Source organism: Ictalurus furcatus, chromosome 4 (genome assembly GCF_023375685.1).
Source record: "Ictalurus furcatus strain D&B chromosome 4, Billie_1.0, whole genome shotgun sequence".
Classification (NCBI taxonomy): Eukaryota; Metazoa; Chordata; class Actinopteri; order Siluriformes; family Ictaluridae; genus Ictalurus; species Ictalurus furcatus.
Window position 1 is genome coordinate 15,037,037 of NC_071258.1, and position 24,934 is coordinate 15,061,970.

The 24,934-nt window shown below is 39.7% G+C and overlaps 2 protein-coding genes across 3 annotated transcripts in view; both read right to left on the reverse strand.

Annotated features, from left to right (window-relative positions):
• The window catches only part of nrn1la (neuritin 1-like a), a 36,123-nt gene extending 29,055 nt beyond the window's left edge, over positions 1–7,068 (reverse strand). For both annotated transcript variants that reach the window (XR_008385739.1, XM_053623158.1), the window contains exon 1: positions 6,693–7,068. Coding sequence is in view for 1 of the 2 variants with exons in the window: in XM_053623158.1 (XP_053479133.1) it covers positions 6,693–6,744 (52 nt within the window). In the remaining variant the exon portion in view is untranslated. The remainder of the gene's footprint in view (positions 1–6,692) is intronic.
• A 3,799-nt stretch (positions 7,069–10,867) lies between these two features.
• Positions 10,868–24,934, reverse strand: part of edc4 (enhancer of mRNA decapping 4) — a 38,068-nt gene continuing 24,001 nt past the window's right edge. The window contains exons 23-29 of the mRNA XM_053623157.1: positions 23,435–23,590; positions 23,094–23,209; positions 22,625–22,790; positions 21,689–21,875; positions 20,603–20,822; positions 17,872–18,035; positions 10,868–13,076 (exon numbers count right to left, since the gene is read on the reverse strand). Coding sequence (XP_053479132.1) covers positions 12,893–13,076; positions 17,872–18,035; positions 20,603–20,822; positions 21,689–21,875; positions 22,625–22,790; positions 23,094–23,209; positions 23,435–23,590 — 1,193 coding nt within the window. The 3' untranslated portion in view covers positions 10,868–12,892. The remainder of the gene's footprint in view (positions 13,077–17,871; positions 18,036–20,602; positions 20,823–21,688; positions 21,876–22,624; positions 22,791–23,093; positions 23,210–23,434; positions 23,591–24,934) is intronic.

Genomic DNA, 24,934 nt, shown 5'->3' on the forward strand with positions numbered 1-24,934 from the left:
AAAAGTGTCTTCCAAGAGAATAAATGTAAATGTAAACGGTCCTGTCACTGTCTGCAAACTGCGGCTTCATTTTCTTCTACATTCTGTACACTTGTTTACCAGTCTCGCAGTACTTTAATCATCATCTATACTGCACTGCATTCTTCACTGCATCGAACGTCACCCTGCGGTGTTTTTTCCCCCTCTTTCCTCCAAACTAGTTTTCTAGTTTCTATCCTCTCATGTGCTTAAAATAAAGGCCCACCGGTTTCTATGCCCTGTTTTTTCAGTACGTTTACTTGCCCTGAGATTTATCAAGTGAGTCAGTGTGAGAACATTCCTGTAGAGTCTAGACTATAGTTGGTCTAGACGTTGAGATAAATAACGAGTGACTCTGACTTAAAATAATAGATCAGTGTGTAGTAAGCATGCGTCCCAGGATCTGAAAGTTACAATGGAGATGTCTCTTCTCATCTGTGTGTGTGAAGGTATGAACAGTCAAGTGAGCAGTCAGTGTGGTCAACATGAAGTGACAGCCAGATTCATTTTTTCTTATGTCCTCCTCTGCAATACACCTGAATTAGAAATGACACCAAAAACGTGCTTTCCGTCTGTTTTATGTCACAAACAACAACAACAACAACAATAATAATAAAAACAATACTTTTTGTTTATATAGCAAATATTGTCAGTGTGTACTTTACTGATGTAATGAAGCATTGAACTACTCACTGAAGTACTCTGCACTGAACAGTAATGTACACTTATGTCTAGATCTTTCTTTTAGTGTACTCATAAAACTATTCCTGTGGTTTCTTTTCATTCATGTGCATTTTGTTCAAACCTCAGCACAGAGCACATAAATACATCGTAAAGGACTAGAATACTGTATGCTCTGACATATTTTACTAAGGCGGGTGGGGTTTGGTATATCAATTCATTATCAATTCATAACAGCTTCATGACAGCTGATGTAAAATTTCCTTCCAAGGTTTTAAAACTAAAAGGCACAGCTGTATATTAATGGGCTGGAAAATATTTCCTTTTAGTTCAGCCTTATGCATCATCAGCTGCCCAGACATTTTAGCCTGGCTCTTATTTGCAAGAGTTCTGTAAGCACAGTCATGTGAAAAAAATAAGTACACCCCATGGAAATTGTTGTTGTTGTTTTAAACATATTTGGACAAGCAAACATTCAATCCTCTTTGAAACAGTGCATATTAATAATAATAATAATGATAATAATGATAATACATTTATTATTCATAGATACTACATGCTGGAAGACTTACTTTAAATCTGCAGCCTATACAACACTGGCCACCTGAGAAATGCTGAAGTGACCTTGGACGTCAACTTACAAAATGCTATTGTTCTCTGCACAGTAAAAAAGTGCTATTCAGCTCTGTGAAGCTTTCGCTCTTACATAAAACACACAAACAGTAGAGCCACAGAACTGCCTCAAAATTCATTAGTGCTTAGAGGACACAGGTTCATGTGACTCTTTGTTAAAATGGTCATGGACATTCATCCTGTGGAAAGTGCAGACTGCATCATGTTTTATAGGATCTCATCACAAAGCAAGCCACTAAAAGCTGTGAGAGGGAAATTACTCCGACAAATCTGGTGTGCAGTTACAGGGAACAACTTACAAAGGAGACTCCTGATGACACAGATGTACATGTTACATTTGTCTATTACCTCTCACATCTCTGATTACAGCATATGACTTCTTCAGCAGTTTGCTTCATACATGTGGCTGGAAACATCCCTGAAGCTGTTTTTGTCAACCTGAGGATCTGTTATATGCAATGATAATGTTATAACAAATTAATTGTAAGCCATGTAGATAACTTCGAGCACCTGCATTTCATTTCTGGAGGGCTACAGCACAGTTTATTCTCTTCCTTCCTGACTAATTCATGGGATAATTATCAAATCCTTCGTGTTGGCTCAGGTGTAGCAGAGAAAGCAATAAACTGGCAGCGATGCGTGACCTATAGGACTTGAATCTATTACATTCAGAAGCGCACTCATGGTATCTTGAGACGAGAAACCATGATATTAATCCACTTATAGTGTATATAGTTAAAGTGCACCTATTATACTATGTAAACGTGCCTTTTTCGAGGTCTCATATAATAGGTTTACATGCATCCAAGGTCAAAAAACACAAATTTTCTCATAATTTACATTGCAGCATTACCTTTTTTCTCAGTGTCACAAATGACTGGCTCAAGGATCCGTTCACTCTAAACTCCTCCTTTCAGAGAGCTACTCTGCTCTGAATGGTCAAATTTCCCAGTCTGTTGTGATTGGTCTACCACTTACAGCATATGTCAGAAAGGAAACACCTATTGCTATATCTGAATTTCAGCTCAGTAATAATGTCAGTTTTACCTTATCAATTTGAACCCGGGTCCGATAGTGACGCATCGGAAGATCAACCCGAACCACCATCGCAAGCATGACGAGAACAGGACGTTTCGCAGTGTAAGTTTATATGTAGCTTGACAGTAACTTGAGTTAGCCGTTTAGTAGAGGCTAACAGCTGTGCACTGTCTGTACACGTATACAACACAAAACTACACATTTGGAACACTCGATAGAAAACATATACATAAATAATGAATCATACTTACAGACTGTGATCCAGAGGTGCAAGATGGTCCAAATAAAGTGGGTACGGCCCCATCTTTAATGAATAATCATTTCAGAAATCCTGCGTTGACTTCAGCTAGATTTGAGGAGCTGTCGTCAGTGAAATGACGGGAACACAGTCGGAGTTGAACTGCTGTGGTTTCGTTTTAAAAATGAAGTCTAACCACTGACGCTTTACATCCTCATCCTTTGGGAGTCCCTGCAAAGTGCTTTTGTAGCACAGAAAGCAACATCTTCTAGACATGAACTTAATTCTTTCAGGACACAACTACTGTACTGTAGTGTTTGAGGGCAGGTCAATGTACACGTTGTTCCCGAGCACCCAATGAAGACCAGAGACGGGATTTTTTGTTACAAACCTACGTAGGTTAATACAGGAAGTAAGTCTGGAATTATTAACGACTCGTTTCAGCTGTTCAGAATCGCTTCCTTCTTTTGGGAGTCAATAACTCCGTTTGTCGTGCGCTTAGATTTTTTAAACTTTGCAGACTTTTTACATTAACAAACAGCTATATATCACACTACATGAAAGATAATATCTGAAAAACCATAATAAGGGTGCTTTAAAGAGGGAGAATCATTGTTTACCATTTACACGTTTTCCTTCTGCAGTCGGGATTATCAGTCTGTTCTGTTCATGATAAAAACGATCTGATGTAATGGACATACAAAACAGGAGAATTAATTATCCTGCTATACAGTTTTTTCCTCCCTTTAGCACCATTCTGTGAGCTCTAAAGCAAGAAGGATGATCTTAAGAATGAAATAAACTCTTTTCAGTTCAAAATCTGTAGTAAAAGACTGAAGATAAATGGCCAATCCAAATACAATCTCATGGTTGGGCTGCTTGTGTTTTTTTCTTTTTCCTTGCTGCTAAACACCTTACTTATATGGGATCTAATAAATGAAGTAAATGTCCCGTGGGAATGCATGGCATGATTTTAGATAGACTTTTATTTTATGTGACACCACTGCTTTCTAACCGTTATTCTAATCCTCCTGAATTCATCTTTTTTTTTTTTTTGCAAAGAATGCAAATAAAGATTTTCTTGAGCAACCAGAATTTCTGTAACCATCACCACTTTTTAGCTTGCATCTTTTCTATTAAATGCTTTTTGACTCCATTGTCACACGTGAACAGATCAGAGTAAGGTCATGAAGCCTGTGTGCAGAGCTTTTTGTATCTGTGTAGGAGTGGTGCAGATTGGGGATCGGTCACCTTGCTTTAAAACTTTTGTAAACATGGTTTCAAATATTAAAAAATGTTTAGATTCCTGTTACTGACAACGTTAGATTATGAAATTTATATCCTTAGCTGTGATTCAGTTCTTGTTTTAATGCTACAAAAATTCCCATTTTTCTGTGTGTGTATCAGACAGCACAATGATTGGCAGTGGAGTTTCCCTGGCAACATAAACAACTGGACTACCATGGTGGGAAAAGAGTGCAAGAATGACAATGCATAATCTTTTTGCAATTATTTTGGTTTTACATATATGTATAATTTATGATTAATAGTATTAATATTTATAATAAGTCGGCTCATTAGTAAAACACACTGCAAGGGAAGTAGGAGTGTATTTCGTACAGTTGTAGAGGTATTTGGTAATGCGAGCTTGATTGCTGCTCTGGTTTCCATTTTCAGCTGGTTTAAAACGCTACAATGATGACCTAAGCATTATGTAATGTAACAACTAAACTGCAGCAAGTGGCTTAGTGGTTAGCATGTTTGGCGCGCACCTCCGGGGTTGGGGGTTCGAATCCCGTCTCTGCCCTGTGTGCACAGATTTTGGATGTTCTCCTCATGCGATAGGGGTTTCCTTCAGGTACCCCGGTTTCCTTCCCCAGTACAAAGACATTCATTGTAGGCTGACTGGCATTTCTAAATTGTCCGTAGTGTGTGTGAATGTGTGTGCGATTGTGCCCTGTGATGGTTTGGCACCCCATTCAGGCTATCCGCCGCCTTATGCCCCCAGTTCCCTGGGACAGGCTCCAGGCTCCCCCCGGCCCTGTGTAGGATAAGCGGTACAGAAAATGGACGGATGGATGGATGTTGTAAACTGGGTAAATATTGGGTATTTGGGTAAACGTCACTCTCCATGGAGTTATCTACCGTAACAATGATGACAGCATGTCAGCTACAGGCTAATTCTTCAGCAGAACAATTCCTGTTAAAGGCAAAGGAGTTAGCTGAAGATATTTGTATTTGTAATTTGCACGTGGGGTCAGCCAGCAATACTTATTTTCAAAAATGCTTCAACATCTTTCATCCGTCATAAAATCCAGTCCATGTTTGAAGCTTTAAAATGCCCATACGCATTTCTAAACCACACACAATGTTTCTACAGATCCACTCCTACATTTATAAGATGTAAACACCTCAGGGTTCATGTTCTGAAGTTACGATGCACCAACTGAATCAAGTGGCTAGATTTATGTTTCGTGTTGTGAAGGAACACTTTTTTTTTTTTTAAATCACCGCAACTAAAATGAGACAGCTAACAGATTGGGAGAGCTGGCGGGACAGCTGGTGCATGAATTGCTATCCACAGAACGGATCAGAAAATGGGAAATAAAAGAAGAAGAAGAAGAAGAAGAAAAGCACAAAACTCACAACTGTTTTCCAAAACTAGAACTGCTATCAGAGCAAAAAGCAGCAGCATAGTCGCTAAAAACAATTAATCAATTAAAAAATACATTTTAAACTCCTCTATCAGCTCAATAATCAGTGGCCTCAAGTTATATCTCAGGATGACCTTTAGATGAGCAGTTGCTATTTAGAAAAGAAGAAGAAAAAAAGAAGCAATATATATGAGCAATGTGGTAAACATATTTCACATGATTTCAGTTGCGTTCTTTTATCCTAAATACATCATGTTTGAGAGAACTTGTAGTATTGTTGCTTTATTCCATGCCCCACACAGAAGTTCTCAAGAATTTCCTGCTTACTCATCAGCTCCTCATTCTCTCCACACATTCGCATGTAAAAGCCCAGAGTCCTGAATGAAGCCTGAGGTTACTGAGCACAGCTGGAAGTCCCAGAGGACAGCAGCACAGATGCGCTACGTTCATTATTTATCTTTCTCTGGGGTTTTTCTTTTCCCCGCCTTTCCACATAATACTCTGAGGAACAGAGTTACATCAACACAAACCTTGGCGACGCGGTAAACGCAGCGCAGCACTTCGGCAACATCCGGGGATTTTACTAACCTCTGCAGAACACCTGAACCGAGTTAAGACAGAGCCTACAGTACATACTCGCACCGGACACGAGAGTAGTGTTGTTGTTTTTGTTTTGTTTGTTTGTTTGTGACGCGCGTCACTTCCATTTTAACACGCGCTCCGATCCAGAGCAGCTGAGGCGCGTGAAGCTCGAGCTCGCGCGTGAATGACACAATCACGCTTTCTATATACGCTGTCAACTTTATTTAAAATCACCATCTACAAAGACGTCGCTCAACAGAGAAAAGTGTGTACAGTAGTGATATGAATGAGGAACCAGGGAAAAGGACGCATGCGCGGTTTGTTAACTGATGTGTTGTAATTACAGCTGCGCCAAATCACCCCATTGTGTTACTGATAAATTTGCATAATAATAATAATAATAATAATAATAATAAGCGCTGTGGTGCCGGGAGCGCGCGCGTGTCGGTCGCGAGACGGAGTCCGGTGTGAATTTGGGGTCACAGACAAGCCGACTAGATGAGATACACTTTCCTTAAATGAGTTTACATGTTGAGAAAGGGGCAGAAATATTGTTGTCGTTTTTAAATGTTGTTCTCTATCTACTCATATCCCATGTTTTGCCCCTCGTCCAGGATAACAGAGTGGTGTCTGAGCTTAACAAAATGAGAAGTTTGTCATGATTTTCCATTAAAATTGTATCCTTAAAAACACTAACACACACACACACACACACACACACAACAAAACAACAGTGCTGTCCTAAATCAGGACTAAATCCATGAATCATTTAACTCGAGCTTGCTATCAGCATAATGAGCCGCATCGCCGTTACAAAACGCCACGGGCAGCGCCAGAAAAAGACTTACAGAGGTGGAACGCAACAGGCAAGAGGAAGCAGATGCTACCCAGAGATGCCATTCTGAAAGGATCCTGAAAGGTGCAGAAGAAAAGAAAAGAAAAATAACCCTGGCTGCGGTCCTGACTCGGTGTTCCACGCAGCGGAGACTTTTCACGCGCTTTGGAGACGGTGTCCACCTGCAGCGCGCGCGAGATTCCGCTCTGCGATTCGAATCCGCGCGTGCTTCTGTAGTAAAGTGGGCGGGAACAGTGGGGACGTCCAAATACCGCATAGCTACTAGCGCACTAAATAGTATGAGCCTATGCCGAACTCCTACGCCAGTACGGATGCCTACTGATCTGGAATACTATTTAGTGAGGTAGTATTGGTGTTTACAAGGGCGACTCCAGACGTCACAGGTGCGTCATTACACATAAAAGCAGCATCAGTTTGACGTTGGCTGTGAGAGTGCGCTTCCAAATGGTTTTTTGGTCGAGGAGAACACAGTAGTTCCTATTACCATGTTCAGTGCTCTGGAGGGCTATTTTCAAACATACACTTTTATTAAATAAATCCTTACAGGTTATAATTTTTATAACCTGTATATTTTTAATTTTTTTATATAAGTTTTCAGTGGAGTTCCGGCAAGAGGGCTAGCAGGAATATGTAGCTATGGAGAAATTCTCATCCATCCATCTTCTATACCGCTTATCCTACAGGGTCACGGGGAGCCTATCCCAGGGAGCACCGGGCACAAGGTGGGGTACACCATGGACAAGGTGCCAATCCATCGCAGGGCACAATCACTCACATTCACACACGAATTCATACGATACACTATGGACATGTCAATCAGCCTACCATGCATGTCTTTGGACTGGTGGAGGAAAAAGGAGAAGAATAGTGGGGCATATGGAGGCTTAGTGGTTAGCATGTTCGCTTCACATCGCCAGGGTTGGGGGTTCGATCTCCGCCACTGCCCTGTGTGTGTGTGCGAAGAGTTTGCATGTTCTCTCCGTGCTGTGGGGGTTTCCTCCCCAGTGCAAAGATATGCATGGTAGGCTGATTCGCGTGTCCAAAGTGTCCGTAGTGTATGAATGTTTGTGAATGTGTATGTGATTGGCACCCTGTCCAGGATGTACCCTGCCTTGTATCTGATGTTCCCTGGGATAGGTTCCCAGTCCCCTGTGACCCTGAAGGATAAGCGGTATAGAAGATGGATGGATATTTGAATAGTTGGATTTTGTTTCTAAAAAGTAATCTGTAATGAGGTGGATGAGTGGAATGTTTGGGGGGGGGGGGAGACGACTTCGAAAAGGTTTAGAACCCCTGCCTTATCATAGGTTCATGAGCAGGATCAGGTGTGTTAGGGACAGAAAAGGTTCTGTTTTTGCATGGCCTACATTAATACAAACATTTCCATTACAGGTGATGCTGATAATGTCCCTTGTTTTGAGGGTGAAAACATAGTTGAATAACCTTAACCATACAGTTTATGGCAGGTATTCATTGATACAGTCCCCATATTGATCCTTCATACAGATGAAGCAATTTGCTGGCGTATCACACAGATATTACTACTTCTATTCAAGGCAATTACCTTTTAAGGTGAATATTAAATGAATATTTATTTTTAGTCAGCACAGAAAGATCTATGACTATCAAGCCTAGCACAGAACTCAAGAGTTATTCCATATCTGAACAGACAACACTATGTTCAATGTACTGCAAGCAAGCATCTTGAAAGACCAACTGTCCATGGTTGTTAGCAATTTCTTAATCAGTTTTTGGATCAAACACTATGACTTGAAAGAATTGAGCAGTCCATGATGTAAGCAGCGAGTCAGAAACTGGGGCTAATAAACACCCACTATCACTTCTAATGGCAATATAATGCTTGTCAGAAGAGCAGCTGTGAGTAAGCTACTTGCAAGCACATAGAATAAAGGAAGGAAATAAAGTGCGAATCAAAGTCTGTATCGTGGAAATATGGTTTTGATTGTTAGGTATTAGCTTACCATCTTCAGAGATCTGAGAGTATTCCAGACAGTGACTATATCAAATCAGAAATGTTAACCTGAACTCTGAGTTAAGTGAACCTGAAATGACATTCAGACACATTAGTTGCAGGACATAGGATTAGAATTTCCATGATCAAGGTTGATCAACTGAGTACGCAGACCATAAAAATGTATTTTCACAATGAACATAAACACTAAGGAAAAATCACCTTGAACCAATCATATGAGGATTTGAATTACTTGAGCACCAGTTAAGTGAATGGCTTCAGCCAGTTAAATAACAAACAAGAAAATGAATCAAGTCTTCACTAGTTGTGTTGCAGGAAATAAAGAAATCTTTAAATATTATGGAAATGAAGGGCTTTTACTGTATTTGTATCTAGGTTTAGTTACTTAAATTATGGTAGATTGCATCTGTGCGAAATCTGCCATGTCTTTGGTCAGGAAGTTGCGAGTATTCTTCCTCTGGTTCATATGATATGATATAAACGACACTGGGCCAGTGTACTGTAGGAATACACACATCACAGTAATATCACCTCCTCTTTAGGGTGACCCTGACTCCCACATAGGCACTGAAGATATCTAGAATCATCTCAACCTTGAGTGTAGTCTTGCAGTACGTCAGGATCAGGCTCAGTGGAGGGTCAAGAGGGAAGGTAAACAGTGCTCACTTTGTGTACAAAAAGAAGGAAATTATATTGAAGGAAGAGTTGAAGGAACTGGTTTATTTTACATTCAACTATGCTAAAGTAGACTTTGGAAATTTGTTGTGCAACATGCAGACATTATAAACCTTTGAGACGAATGCATAGAGAAAGCTTGCAATTTGCCTACAGTAGGAAAGACAAAGGTGAGCTCACATCACCTAGCCCTGTTAATTAAGTAAACAGTGTGGCTTACTGAACTGCACTATACTGTAAAATTAGGCTTTGAACTGGAAGGCAATACTGTTATTACATACACATGAACGATGTAGAACGATTTCCCATTTCCAATGTCATTCCTTTACATTTGAAAATACTCAAATATTAAGTGACTGGAATATTAAGTCTTCTCTGACTGGAAACATTCAAATATAATCCTGTAAAACAAACATTATCATAAAATGCATGTAATGACAACTGTCAAGTGCAAGTTGAGCCAATGTCTGAGGCTTAAAACATAATTCAGTTAAAGATGTTAAACATGTTGACCAAGCAGGTTAACCTGACAACCAAAAGTTGCCATAATAAATGATTGACTAAACCTGATCTTCATTTCCATTTTTTTTTTTTTTTTTTTTAAGTCTGTGTCATAAGATCAGGGTTAGGAGATAAACTCACTTTCTGCAGTTGCCCCAGTTCATAGATTAATTGCAACACATGGGGGTTTGATTCCAGCCTCCACCTCGTGTGCACGAAGTTCATATGTTGTCGCCATGCTTCAGGGGTTTTCCTCTGGGTATTCCGGTTTCCTCCCCAAGTCCAAAGACATGCACTGTAGGCTGATAGGCATACTCCAAATTGTCCATAGTGTGTGAATGTGTGTTGTGAGGCAAATTATTTATTTCTTAATAGCTCTGTTTATGTTCATCAGTGAATAATGCTGCTTGCGGTCATGCCATGGAGATTAGTACAGAACACTCTTTCCTCTTACATTAACACAAACATGCTATTGCCTTCAGGAAGGTCTGCACATCTGCCAAGACCTTGAGACCACCAAACTGGCTCAAACCTCCTAGAACTCCCTTTTCGAGACTCGCAGATGTCCAGCGCTCCTCATCGTAAACTTATATAATGCCATGTAAGAGACGAGTGCTTTAGAGCACTCTCATCTTCTACCCTTTCTTCTATCCTGTATTCATCCTTCTGTAATAAACCTTTTTCACCTGAGAGGACGAGTCTACTGGTGTTTGTCTAGATTTCTACCACAGTGTCCCTTATCTTGTGCCCAGAGTTCCCTAGTATATGTTCCAGGCTCCCCCCGACACTGTGTAGGATAAGCAGTACAGAAAATGGTTTGTTTGAGGTTCACAACTAGCTATGTTTTCACCAATCAGAACAAAATGGTTCTATTGTTGACAGCAAAAAAAAAAAAAAAAAAAATCATTTCTTGTCTTCTTTACTATTCCATTTTGATGGAAGATAAGTAACATTTAATCACTTCAGGGTGGGTAAAATGAACACTCAAACTAAACATATAACTGAACAAAGTATTTTCTTTTTTTATTCCAAAACATCTAGGGTAAAAGAAGTAGGTGTAAAATATACAACATAAATCAAGCACAAAGAACAAAATCCTGAACAATGGGAGGGAAAAGAAAACCTTACAAATGATCCATATTTGTCAAACGAAACAAGAGCTAGATCGTAAATGCAAACTTGGAAAAACAAGTTGTTTAATAGAGCATTTATGTGCAAGGTTCTGACATTCATGTTTGTATGACTCGGATGCGCAACCCTGATCAGTATCCAACTCAAGGACATCGAAACTATTTCTTTTACACTGCAATCACCTGCCTACAACTGTACAAGATGAAGGTTAGTTTTAGTTGTAGCTGAAAACTTGTGAAAACACAGAAACAAAAACTACTCAACCACAGAGCACCTGTTTAAGAAATGAAAGAGCTACACGTATGAATGCATTTAAGTGGAAGGGGATAAAATGAGATAAATGCAGGTCTTTGGGTTCTGGCAAATCTGACACCCAACAACACTAATGGGACTTGACAAGCTTGTGGAAATGGGCATCTTATACTGAATATACACGCAGCTTTTCTCAGCAGCATGCAAGCATTCTCTGCTTAGCATATCCCTATCCCAATGCTTGTGTGTTTTAGTAACAAAACAGCAGTTAACTATTGTGATTTAAACACTTAAAGAGTACGAGTAATAATAATGAGGGGCCTGAAAGGCAAATTTAAATAAATAAAAAAAATTAAAAAAGAAAGAAAGAAAAAAAAAAACGCTAAGAGATGCAAGTAAAAAATGAAAGGTCTACAGTCTGCTGTGTGGTCATAAACGTGCCCCAACAATAGTAATCTAATTAGAACATTTCTTTTACACATCCCAACTACTACCAAATCTTTTTATTGTACTTTTAACAAAATATTTCAGCAACCCATCTGGCTTTCCCAATAGCAAAAAAAGATAAATGTTTAAGGAGCGGTCATTCAGCTCGCAGAAAAAGCTATACGGCCCATCTGGTGTGGATCCGGAAGCAGATTACCCATATCTAATAAGGCACTTTTCTGAAATGTGTCCTTGCTCTAATGAGAACATGACCAAATAAATTCCTGTGCACAGTCACACTGCATTTTTTGCAGCTTTTTTCCCCCAGCTTTATCATAAATATTTTTTTTCTCTTCTTTCAAACTGAGCAGAACTAAACCAAGCTTCTGGTTTCAGCCAGTTTGCCCAACAACATTCAAGCATAAGTGGACAGAACTGAATCTGAGTTAGAAGCGAGGGGAACAGTGCTTCTCAACAGGGCTGGGCAGAAAAACAACATACACAAACGGCAGGCAACTAAACAGACGTAGATGTAATAGATGTAAATGCAGATGGAAGCCATATAAATTCCTGCCCCCTGGAGACCTAACAGGAGCACTACACTTTAATAAGGTCTAACAACTCTGAGTAATAGCGGAGAGCTTTTATGCAAACCAAACTAAGTAATCCTTTTTGGCATATAGAGTTCTTTAATGTGATGGATGTGAATTTACTGAAACCGTCTGTACACTAATCAGATGCACGATACATGGGTTGCAGGAGTTACGAGTCCAACAGTTCAATGTGGGTTGCTTTCAGATGTGGTAGCTTCTCCTGAAAAGTATTTACTGATTATGAAGTTCTTTAACACAAAATCAGGGGCTGAGTCTCACATTGCAAGAAAAAAAAATCCTTTGTCTCAGCACGAAGCAGTCCAAACTATTTCCTTATTATTAGAAACAATAAAAGACAAACAGCAAAAATGGCTCATGAATGTCACATACTATATATCATAGGGCTTGATGGGAAATGTAGTGCGGTCGTAAAGCAAATTACAGTGTCTCTGTCTGGCCTACAACTTCCATCACACAACCCGCTGAGGATCATTTGTGCTACTGAGCAAAGCATAGTGAGCTGTACAGGCAAGGTCAAGGGAGGGGGGGCAGGGGAGGGGAGGAGCGTGTGAAAGTCGATAAGACTGCAGCTGGACGAGTGGAAGGTGGAAAGGGAGTGTGTTAGTGGTTAACAAGACCCTGCAGCATCATCAGGAGGCGGCGGCCACGCTTGCTCAGGGAGCTGTGAGGGTCCTGCTGCAGGAACTGGAACAGCTTCTGACGCACTTGTGACAGCACGGCACTCATGTGGTCCCTGGTGACTGGGTCACCATGATCTAGGTTCATCACCGCATCCTCCAGATAGCTACACACACACACACACACACACACAAACACAGAGAGAGAGAGAGAGGAAGAGGCACAGTTATATCACTAATAATATCACTGCGCCCCATAAATACATCCTACAATCTTTGTGATGACCTTAATGGCTTAATTATTAATGCACCTTAACCACAGTAATCAAAAGGAAAAACTTTTGGCTGTTTAAGAAGTGTTATTAAAGCTGTTGTTAAAAAACAGTTTTCCTTAGGAGGAAATGGACAGTTATCCCCACAAGGTCAATACTGTCAGATATTCCTATATAGGTCGGCAACAGCATACAAAAACACACACATACCGGTCCATGCTGTGAAGCACTTCAACATACATTTTAAACATAACATGATATGAAGCTCAACACACTTTGCTCCCGTCTTTCCATCAGGTACAAAAAAAAAAAAAAAAAAAAAGCGGGAGGTAATTAGTTTTGATTTCATCTTTAACCCTTGTGCTCTTATGGACATTTTTGTCTTTTTAAATAATTTTGTGTGTGTTAATGCAAACAGCATAAAGTTTGCAAAAGGTGTGGATTTTTATTAGAATTTTAATATTTCACCCTCATTTGCCTTTGAAAGGAAATTCTCTTATATCATGTACTTTCATATTATGAACTGCTATCAAATACCTATGATGAATGTATACATTTAATTACCTCTTTGAATAAGCTGATCACCTGCCATCTTTATTATAGTAGACTTATTTTGTAGTATGACCCTGGGTGCTGTGTGTTTTGTCGATCTGTCTGGCCCCTGCACCAGTAGAAACTGTTCACGCACTGCTGTTATCAATGTGTATAAATACTCTTGGTTCGCATGAATAAACTCGGATGTCTATTTGAGCATGCATGTGTTAGTGTGTGTTCATTTAGGCTCCCCAGATCGATCTGAAACGCTCTGAGGAGAACCACACTTTCTAAACACAGAACTAAAAGTTAATAGAAGTAATTGTAGAACAGGCTGAAAGGCATGACGGAAGATCTAAAAGGCATAATCTGAGATTCCTGAGATACATGGGAATCTAACAGCCTTCATAAATCTATTTTAAACTAGGTACACAAAATAGTTACACTCAGGACCTTAATGACAAAAATATCCCCACTGAAACCCACTCAAACTGCAATATTTAATCCCTGTGATGTTTAAGCATAATATCATGCATTCTGTGTTAATAGGTTTTTATTTTGTTGACTGTTTCAAAACAGTGAAAAAAATAAAATTTTCTGAAATGTGTACTATCTTCTCAGGTTTCGCCGATGGGGAAAATACATGCTTTTCCTTTTTTCTGATTCTGCTGTATTATAGAGCACTACAGACCAGCTGAATAAATGATGCAGCTATAATTGTGTTTGTGTATCAGAGTTGTGGTTTGTATGTGTGTACTGAAAATTGTGTGAACAGTTTGAAAGAAATAAATGATATTGTAGTCAAAGAAGATTACTGAGCTTTGAAGATTTTTGCATTATGTAAAGAAACCGGCGTTTAAAGGGTTAAAACTCTGAAAATGAATATGAATGTTTGGTAATCAGTGAAAGTGGAAAAAAATATTAATATATAATATTTTTGACAGTTTTTTAAATTGACACAAGGGTTAAATGCACATTCGGTGTTGTATGAAAATTCAAACCCAGCTACTATAATTCAAACTGAAAGTATACTGTGAGTGTCCAATCATCTACAGCAGGTTTTTTTCCCCGCTTAGAGCTCCTTTAATCTCTGTCTTTCAGATCGTTATTAGTTTGCTTTGAAGCCTAATCACATTACACTGGAGAGGCCCTGAGAATGCACTCCAGCAATTAATATTGAATTAGAGAAGCAGTGATCTTTGATATGCCCTTATTCACACATTCTCTCTCTCACACACACACACACACACACACACACACACGGTATGAAATGGTTATCGGTTTCACAATAAACCATGATAAAATTCCCTGACGCTTAGTATAATCGTGTCACATTTAATTATCGTTAAAACTGTGCGCGATTATCGTAATTTGTAAAACTTGCGGTAAATGCTGTCCACACACAACCAACATGAGTCTGACGCAAACGCAGCATGCAACTTTGTTTTTTGAGCATGAAAACAGAAGCTACAATTAAAAATTAAACATGTCTGCTCAGTTCAGCATGAGCCGATTGAGTCAGAGTCACAGCACAGATCAGCAGGAATCAAATTTCATTTATCACGTGATGAGAATGAAGGCGAGCCGACTGACACGGGAGGAGTGAAGGCGAGCCGACTGACACGGGAAGAGTGAAGGCGAGCTAAAAGTGTGTGTGTGTGTGTGTGTGTGTAGTGATGTGTCGTTCATGAACAATGTGTTAATTTTGAACGAATATTTAATGCAACTCTGGAACAACGAGTTGTCTCAGAGAGTGATTTGTGCATTTTGTGTTGACCACGCATGCACTGCAACATCCGGAAGTGAGGCGAACTAAGTGACTGCATAGCCTGAAGACCCAGTTAAGATAATCAATCATTTCTGTTCTCATAATTTGGCCTTGGCTACATTAACACAGTTTATTTATTATTTTATATAAAATACACTAGCAAATCATATGTAAACATTGCCATGTATTTCACTACCGAAGGGGCTCATACACAAAATATACCATACTTTAAAGATCAATAGTGTTGAAGAGAATGACTTAGAGTCACAAAACCTCTTGGAAGGTTGGAAATTCTCCCGAGCGAGGTCACTGACATCCGCCGTGTTCTCTAACGGCACTAAATGATTTTTTTTTTACTATTAAAAAGCAAAACAACAGTGGGGGCGATGAGGCGGTGGGAAAGTGATGTGATTGGCGTGCAGCCGAAAACCGTGTAACACCGGGACCACCGACTATCTCAGCAAGCCTAGTTACAACCATCCATCATTTTATAGTCAAAGATAAAACCTGTTTAAATGATTTCAGTGTGTATCAGTACATTTTCAGCACATTTTAACAATACCATGAAAATACTGATAACCATGATAGTTTTGTTCACGTATGAAATTTTCATACACATCTCTAACACACACAAACACACAGCAGCTCCCTGAACACCGCAACCAGAGAGGCAGCATTTGATAAAACCCAGTGAAGGATTAGTAAAATGCCAGCTGTCTGAATGGGGGGAAAAAAAATTCAGCATCTGCCTTAAAAGCTAAATGTGGGTACTAAAGTGGCTCTACCATTTCACTGCATATTATTCAGAAGTCATATGAATTACCTTACAAGAGCTAATTAAAATAAAAAAAATGCCAGGTGTTCCCAGTGTTAAATGGCATGCCCTTTTCCAGATGGCCAAGCTCAAAGGCTCTGTATCAGATCGTTCTCATTGCATCTGCACAACCTGCTCCAGTGTGTTACAACCCCAGGTGCCATGAACTCAAAAAGCAATGCTCAGGCTTAAAAGCTTTTAGCCCCCTCCTGTTGTGGAAATTATGTTTGGTGGTTCTCTTCACCCCCTCCGATGCAGGAGGTGATGTAATTAAATAACTATAGAATAAATGCTACTTGTAGAAGAACATTTTGGGACAAAAGTGTTCCACACATCTTCGAGGCTGAGAGCCTAACTAGCTAACTAAAAAAAAGTTAACTATAGTTAACTATAGCTAACTATAAAAAAAAATGTAAAAATGATGTCTGGGGCTTCTGATGTGCATATTTTTAATCATCGGTTTGTTTCTTCATTGCACACTCTTACATACACTCACTTCTGTACCAGTCAAAAGTTTACACACTCATTCTTTATTTATTCCCCCACCCCCCACAATTTAGAATAATAATAAAGTCATCAAAACTCTGGAGTAACACAAATGGAACAATGGGAATTATGTTGTGATAAATAAATAAATAAAAATAATTTAGCATTTTAATTCTGGCATACTGAAGATTTTGCACACTTTCTAGATCCCTATTTAAATGTAAGCGAATGTGTGATCATGAACATGTTAACTGCATTGTACAAAAGGCATGTGTTCAGATGACAGGCTGATGGATTTGATCCACGATGGATCATAAGGTTTTGCACAAACTTGTGGAGTCCATGCCAGCTCGAGTGCACACGGTCATTAAAGCAAAAAGGGGACAATTCATTAATTATAATAATCTGTAATGAAAATTGTTATATTAAATCAGAAGTTAGGGCAAAATAGAAGCATTTTCACTAGTGCTCTCAGACTTTTAGACCCCATTGTATGTCTATTTTAGACTGTGGTACTCCCTTCAATAACAACTATGTGTACATGCTAGAAAGTATTGCACAGTGTAATGCATGACCATATGGACAATATCACACAGCAGCATTTGTGGATAAAACTCAGAGGTGGCCTTAGCGATCACAGCCTTTTAAGCGCAATAAAGGGACTTGGCAGTGTGTGAGTGGAACATTAGGCTATGAGTAGAGCATGGCCGGTCATCCTCCCTCTGCACATATATCTAGCCCAGGCTTGCCTGGAGAGAGCATTAATGAGGTTAGACAAATACAACTCTGAACAGTACAACACAGCAGTGACGCTCAGTTCAATGTCATTGCCAGATGAAATTGGCAGGCAGAGGGGGAAAACTACTGCTTTCTCTCATCAAATCTGGTTGTATTCATCATTAAATGGAAAGGCTACTTTGGCTTAACATATCCGAGCTTACGAGTTTTTGAGATGCCAGTTAAATTGATGATGTTCCCTGGCAGGGTGTGCACAGTTTCAGGAATTCATGTGTCGCTACACCTATGAACAACTGACCAGACTGTACGGTTGTCAGGGAAAAGAACTAGCAGTGCATTTAGAGACTGACCTGATCTTGAGGTCGGTGCGTGTAACCAGGTTGGTGGATAGCTGCTGGATGAGTGAGAGCAGCACGGCCTGGTGCAGGGGGCAGGGGTTCTGGCCAAACACCTGCTGAGAGTCGACTGTCTCGCACACGTACAGTACCAGGTTCAGATCGGCTGCAGACAAGGCCTGGAGAAATATCACTTATTTAGAACATGATCTAGGAAGAAGTTATGTTGCATTTCGGGTGCGACTTTAAAGAACTGAACAAAACGCAGAAATGAGCTAATGATTAACAGAGGTATTTTTTTCTCCTCAGTTTGCATGCTTTGTTCATAGGTGCAGGAAGGGGAAGCCCATAGTGGCAGCTCATAGCATCTTAGACACAGCAGTAACTATAAAGTGTGAAAACGGAAAAAGAAAAATTGAACATAAATAAGGTTAAATTAAAAAGGTAAAACTAGGTGAAAACAGAGATTATACTGTTGCAACAGAATATAATCTTTACCATTATTTCATTAATAATTTGTTGAGGAAATGTATCATTTGAACAATATATTAAGCTTGCGCTGAAAGTGAGCTGCTGCCCACAAATGACGAACAGCAAGCAGGATTTTGCAAAGTTCTATTTCAAAAGAAAACTTAGTGGCATAATTTCTAGCATTATTTGGTTACTAACATAGCAGTCCGCGCTACTCAAAACATCTTCCTGTGCATCTGGCATCGTTTTCAATTTTTATGAATCAACACCAGCATGTACTCATAAAAATGGCTATAAAAACACTATTGTTTATGTATTATTACAATGTTACTGCTTCATTATCAGTATTACTCAACTGAAAATCCTTACTACTAATTATACCTTTCATCTAAAGAGGGAAGAAGGGAGGGGAGAAAAAAAAAGAAGAAAAAAAAAGTAGTACACACAGCCAGAAACTGAGTATCACGAGCATGTGTGTGTGTATGTATATATATATATACACACACACACATTATATATATATATATATATACATACACACACACACACACACACACACACACACACACATATATACACACACAGTGCATCCGGAAAGTATTCACAGCGCTTCACTTTTTCCACATTTTGTTATGTTACAGTCTTATTCCAAAATGGATTCAATTCATTATTTTCCTCAAAATTCTACAAACACCCATAATGACAATGTGAAATAAGTTTGTTTGAAATCTTTGCAAATTTATTAAAAGTAAAAAACAAAAAAAGCACATTTACATAAGTATTCAAAGCCTTTGCCATGACACTCACAATTGAGCTCAGGTTCATCCTGTTTTCACTGATCATCCTTGAGATGTTTCTACAACCTGATTGGAGTCCACCTGTGGTAAATTCAGTTGATTGGACATGATTTGGAAAGGCACACTCCTGTCTATATAAGGTCCCACAGTTAACAATGCATGCCAGAGCACAAACCAAGCCATGAAGTCCAAGGAACTGTCTGTAGACCTCCGAGACAGGATTGTATCGAGGCACAGATCTGGGGAAGGGTACAGAAACATTTCTGCAGCATTGAAGGTCCCAATGAGCACAGTGGCCTCCATCATCTGTAAATGGAAGAAGTTTGGAACCACCAGGACTGTTCCTGGAGCTGGCCGCCCGGCCAAACTGAACGATCGGGGGAGAAGGGCCTTAGTCAGGGAGGTGACCAAAAACCCGATGGTCACTCTGACAGAGCTCCGGCATGTCTCTGTGGAGAGAGGAGAACCTTCCAGAAGAACAACCATCTCTGCAGCACTCCACCAATCAGGCCTGTATGGTAGAGTGGCCAGACGGAAGCCACAGCCCGCCTGGAGTTTGCCAAAAGGCACCTGAAGGACTCTCAGACCATGAGAAACAAAATTCTCTGGTCTGATAAAACAAAGATTGAACTCTTTGGCCTGAATGTGCAAGCGTCATGTCTGGAGGAAACCAGGCACAACTCATCACCTGGCCAATACCATCCCTACAGTGAAGCATGGTAGTGGCAGCATCATGCTGTGGGGATGTTTTTCAGCGGCAGGAACTGGGAGACTAGTCAGGATCGAGGGAAAGATGAATGCAGCAATGTACAGAGACATCCTTGATGAAAACCTGCTCCAGAGCGCTCTGGACCTCAGACCGGGGTGAAGGTATCTTACAACAGGACAACGACCCTAAGCACACAGCCAAGATAAAGAAGGAGTGGCTACAGGACAACTCTGTGAATGTCCTTGAGTGGCCCAGCCAGAGCCCAGACTTGAACCCGATTAAACATCTCAGGAGAGATCTGAAAATGGCTGTGCACCGACACTCCCCATCCAACCTAATGGAGCTTGAGAGGTCCTGCAAAGAAGAATGGGAGAAACTTCGCAAAAAAAGGTGTGTCAAGCTTGTAGCATCATACTCAAAAAGACTTGAGGCTGTACTTGGTGCCAAAGGTGCTTCAACAAAGTATTGAGCAAAGGCTGTGAATACTTATGTACATGTGCTTCTTTTTTGTTTTTTATTTTTAATAAATTTCCAAAGATTTCAAACAAACTTCTTTTCACTTTGTCATTATGGGGTATTGTGTGTAGAATTTTGAATAATGAATTGAATCCATTTTGGAATAAGGCTGTAACATAACAAAATGTGGAAAAAGTGAAGCGCTGTGAATACTTTCCGGATGCACTGTTTTTTTTTTTTTATAAATTTTATATATATATATATATATATATAAATAATGTGTGTGCATATGCGCGCATGGCAGAATCCTGACCTGCTGGAAAGCCTCATTGAGCTGGCCCTGTTGCAGCAGCTGCAGGATGCTGGCCTGCTGCGCCTGGAAGTCGAGGTGGGCAGTGGGGACTGGTGTGCTGGCCGCTGAGCGCATGGCCTGCATGATGCTGGATGTGACGACCGCCTGCTGCTCCTTCATGGCCTGGCTCACCTCGCCCTTCACAATGCGCTGTACTTGGCTCAGGATCGAATCCTGCAGACTGCAAAGCACACAGTATTGGGTTGAAGCGCATTAGAACATGGTGAATGAGGGTAGAGCAGTAATAGTGAACAATGGTTACACCCAGTGTGGGTTGAACAAATCAGTTAAACTGTTAAAGAAAAGAACAGTTACAGGTATATCTTAAGTAAGTAATTACAACACTAACTGGTATTGTCACTTTGATTCAAAGCTAGTGTATATATTGTGTAAGAAACCTTGATTGTTACAGGAAAGACAGATTTCTTCAAAATACAAAACAAACACGGACAGAACCAGGACTGAACTCATTAGCGAAAATGATTAACTGATGCAAATAAACATTGGTTTCAACACGATCAATTCGGTACATTACATACAAACTGACAGCCCTGGTCAGAGATTGAGCATTCGGCAGAATAAAGCAAGTTTAGCATTTACAGCAGAAAAATTACATTGATTTGCATTCTGTAATGGCTCCAGATGGAATCGCAGCTTTATTATTCATAAAGCTAATGCTGTAATTACTTAAAGCTGTGCTAGTTGAATACAAAAAGCAAATTTGTACCAAGCTATTATTATGGATTGTGTTGAATGCCACCAGAGAACAAACAATAAGAGGGGAGGATTTGTACATGTGCCTCAATCCCAGGTATTTTATTACACAAAGCAAAACTGTGAGGAAGACAAACAGGCTTTATTGGCAAAAAATAAACCCAGGCTTAAACTTTGGCATAAAAGTATGTGCGTGTCGCCTTAAGGATCAAGTCAATCAAGATATTCATGAGAAAGGAAGAAAATCTTAAAGTGCAATCCTAAGACATATGCTTCACTTGAATTTTAATGAGAGTCGATTCCTGAGCGATCGTGTGTGTGTGTGTGTCTTACTTTCCCACAATCATGTGGAGTTGGTGCTGAACCTCAGTGCGCACACTGGCTGCTACTGTGGTGGCCAGCTGGTCTTGGGAAGTCTGGAATGAATCAATCATCTGCTGCAGCTGACCAATTACAGGGTCTCGAGCATCTTGCTCACGCTGCTTCCTGTTTTTGACGTGCATCTCCAACTGCTGAATGTCTGGTGGGAGTAAGAGAGATTAGTAATATCATCTTGGGTCACTGCAATCTGCTGAGGTTATAATGCCACTACTAGCTCCATTTAAGGGACAAAAAAAAAAAGAAAAAAAAGAAAAAAAAAGGAAAAAAAAGGAAAAAAAGGAAAAAGAGAGAGAAACAACCTCTTCAATAATGTTCCTGAATAGAGGATTTTGGATGCATGACGCAATCAGTTTGATTAGGGTCATGTAAACTTTTCTAGCTTCTACAGCTTAACTAAGACAGATGAGTGACTTTGGTTATCATCATAAAACAGCTTTTACCGTGATGGACCTGGCCACGCTGTTTGAACACATCTGTGCTTACTGACAGACAGCATTTTAAATCGATTTCTAACTTTCATTATCATCAAAACTGTAGAATGTTAAATTTGACACTTAAAGTTAACATGAGAAATGAGCAGCAGGACAAACATTATTAACATGCGATGGGGTGGGCCTTCCAGGGGGTTAATATTGGAGCATTCAAAATCATTCCAGATTCATATGTGGTTTGGTTAATGATGTATTTATTGGGGGGGACATGCTTTTGGTGTATTTTTGAGTAGTAACTTGTATCAGCATTCTCCTATGAGCTCTGACTCAAAATGCATAAAAGTCTTCATTTCTCTTTCTACTTGAATAAAAAAAAAGCAACATCATCAACCGTGTGCAGGTGTTCCTGTGTTACCGACGGCTTTCAGTGGAAGGGTTTAGCGTTGGTGATTCTTACATTCGTTGGTTCCCTGTTTGAAGCTGTCATTTATCTGCTGAAACATGGACTGGCAGCCACGTTCAAACACAGGTAGCACAATGCTTTGGAAGGCGTCTTTGTAGGCTGCTTGGATAGGACCCTGCATGGCTTCGGCTGCGGCCCGGCCAATGGCATCGGTAGTGTTCTGAAAATAAATAAATAAATAAATAAATACGTAACAGTGAAAAAGGTTGAAATTGTTGAGGTTTTAATCGCTTGGAATAGGTAATATTTTCAGCAAAAAAACTAAATAAATACATGAAGACAAAGAGCATGCCATCTTTAAACTTCTTTTACTTGTTTTATATATTATAGTTGTTCATTCATGGGAATGAATAAATAGATGTGGCTTTCACAATATAGAAAATTGCATTTGCACCAGTGTAAAAACATGCTTCCTGCAGGGTTTGCAACATCCATCCCTGCTAATGTTCAAGAACACACTGACCTTAGACTTAACGACTTTGGTGACATTCTCCTTTAGTGTGGCCTCCACTGCAGTAAGCTTGGCTGCAATAATGTTACTCATCTGTCCAGTCAAGGGTTCCAGACTCTTTGTTATGGCTGAAACACAAGGAACACTATCATAATCATCCTTGATTACCAACAACACGTCTGAAGTAGCGTTTTCAACACAAACTAGGAGTACAAATGACTGGGATGGAGAACTACTGACAAAATGTTAAAAATGTGAATAGAAATGCCAATTAACAAACACAATTAGCATCGACAGGAACAAAGGTTATGCTTGTTTAACTGTATAGACGTTTGCATTTTGATGGTAATTACTCTGAGGAACTGATTTCTTCATCTCCTCACGCAACACTTTATCCAGGCGATTTGAGACAGTGGTGCCCAAGGTGTGAGCCAGCTGCTGTGCCATGTGCTCCTGGAGCTGCTGGTTACGTGTGTGTCCCTCTGCCAACACCCGCTCCATTGTTCTTTCTGACACACAGCAGCCAGTCAAGGTCCAGGCACCAATCAGTGCAGAAAATCAATGAGGCATTAACTGATTTCATAAAGAATTTACCTTCAGGAATCTCACGGCAACCTTTATATTAATTTAGATCAGATTGAATCTTTTATTTAAAAAAAAAAAAAAAAAAAATGCAGGTCAGTATATGCTGGATCCTTTATTAACACCGTTGAGAAAGAATTATCTGCATAAATTAGCCACAGGCCAACCGATGCCTTAGGATTGAAGTAAAGTAGAAGTCCATGCGGTGAATTATTGTGCTGTTATGACATTTCAGTTTTATTGGTAAACTGTAAATGGACTACGAGGGACTTGAAATTTTTTTAACTGCTCAAAAAGACGTCATTTAAGCCACACAACAGATAGAAAAAGATGGGTAAATGTAAGAGAAGTTTGCATAACCAGAAATTACTCCATTCATTCGTATCTATACTGTTAATGAGACTAATTTTACCCATATGCCATTGCTTGGCATTCCTCTGGAGTTTGTAGTGCTACAACCCCTTCCCCTCTATTTTGTTTTTAAGCATGACGTCTTAAAAAAAAACAATTAAACATAAATCTTTGTGTGTGAATGTGTTTGTAGCATGCAAGAACTACCAAAATGGCAGAATGATCTCATAATGCAGCGTGACATGACGTCGGTTACCAATCCTAATACTGAACTGCAAAAACACTCCAAAGGATGGCCCTCAAATGAATAATCTAAATCAGTCTGTACAGTATTTCGGAGTGTTTTTGTGATCACTGCGGCCAAAAACGCTTGATTTTGCTGCGACTTTTTTGTTTTTGCGAGAATCTGACGAAGAATTGCAATTGCCTTTAACTGTAATCATGTTTGACACACGTGAATCGAAAAGGGCTTTGGCTGAATGTGCATTGTGATGATGTCACATGACGTCTTTGCCCAAATCTGAGGAAATTTAGAAAAATTGTAAGCGCCTCTGAATATTGCTTAATTTTGTGGTAATTTCTGCAATCATAAAAATCACTAAATCCTGGAGGGACTGCATAATGGGGATTTGGAAAATAGTAAAGGCCTTCCAATTGCTTGGTAATGTTCTAAGGCTGTGCTTTTGAAAGCTGTGAACAAGGGGAACAATATCAAAATTGCATAGTGTGCACAAACATCTTCATTTTTACCGTTGTGAATTATTTATCGACTGCTGCGTACTGGTTTGTGCTTTGGCTAAAAGTGTTTAATTCTTGCTGGTCTTTGTACAGCTTTGCTGAGTGTAGTTGTTCATTACAACAAATACTGCTGACATTGCAGGCAAGAAGAAAAAAGGCTGCTACATTAATATATTATATGA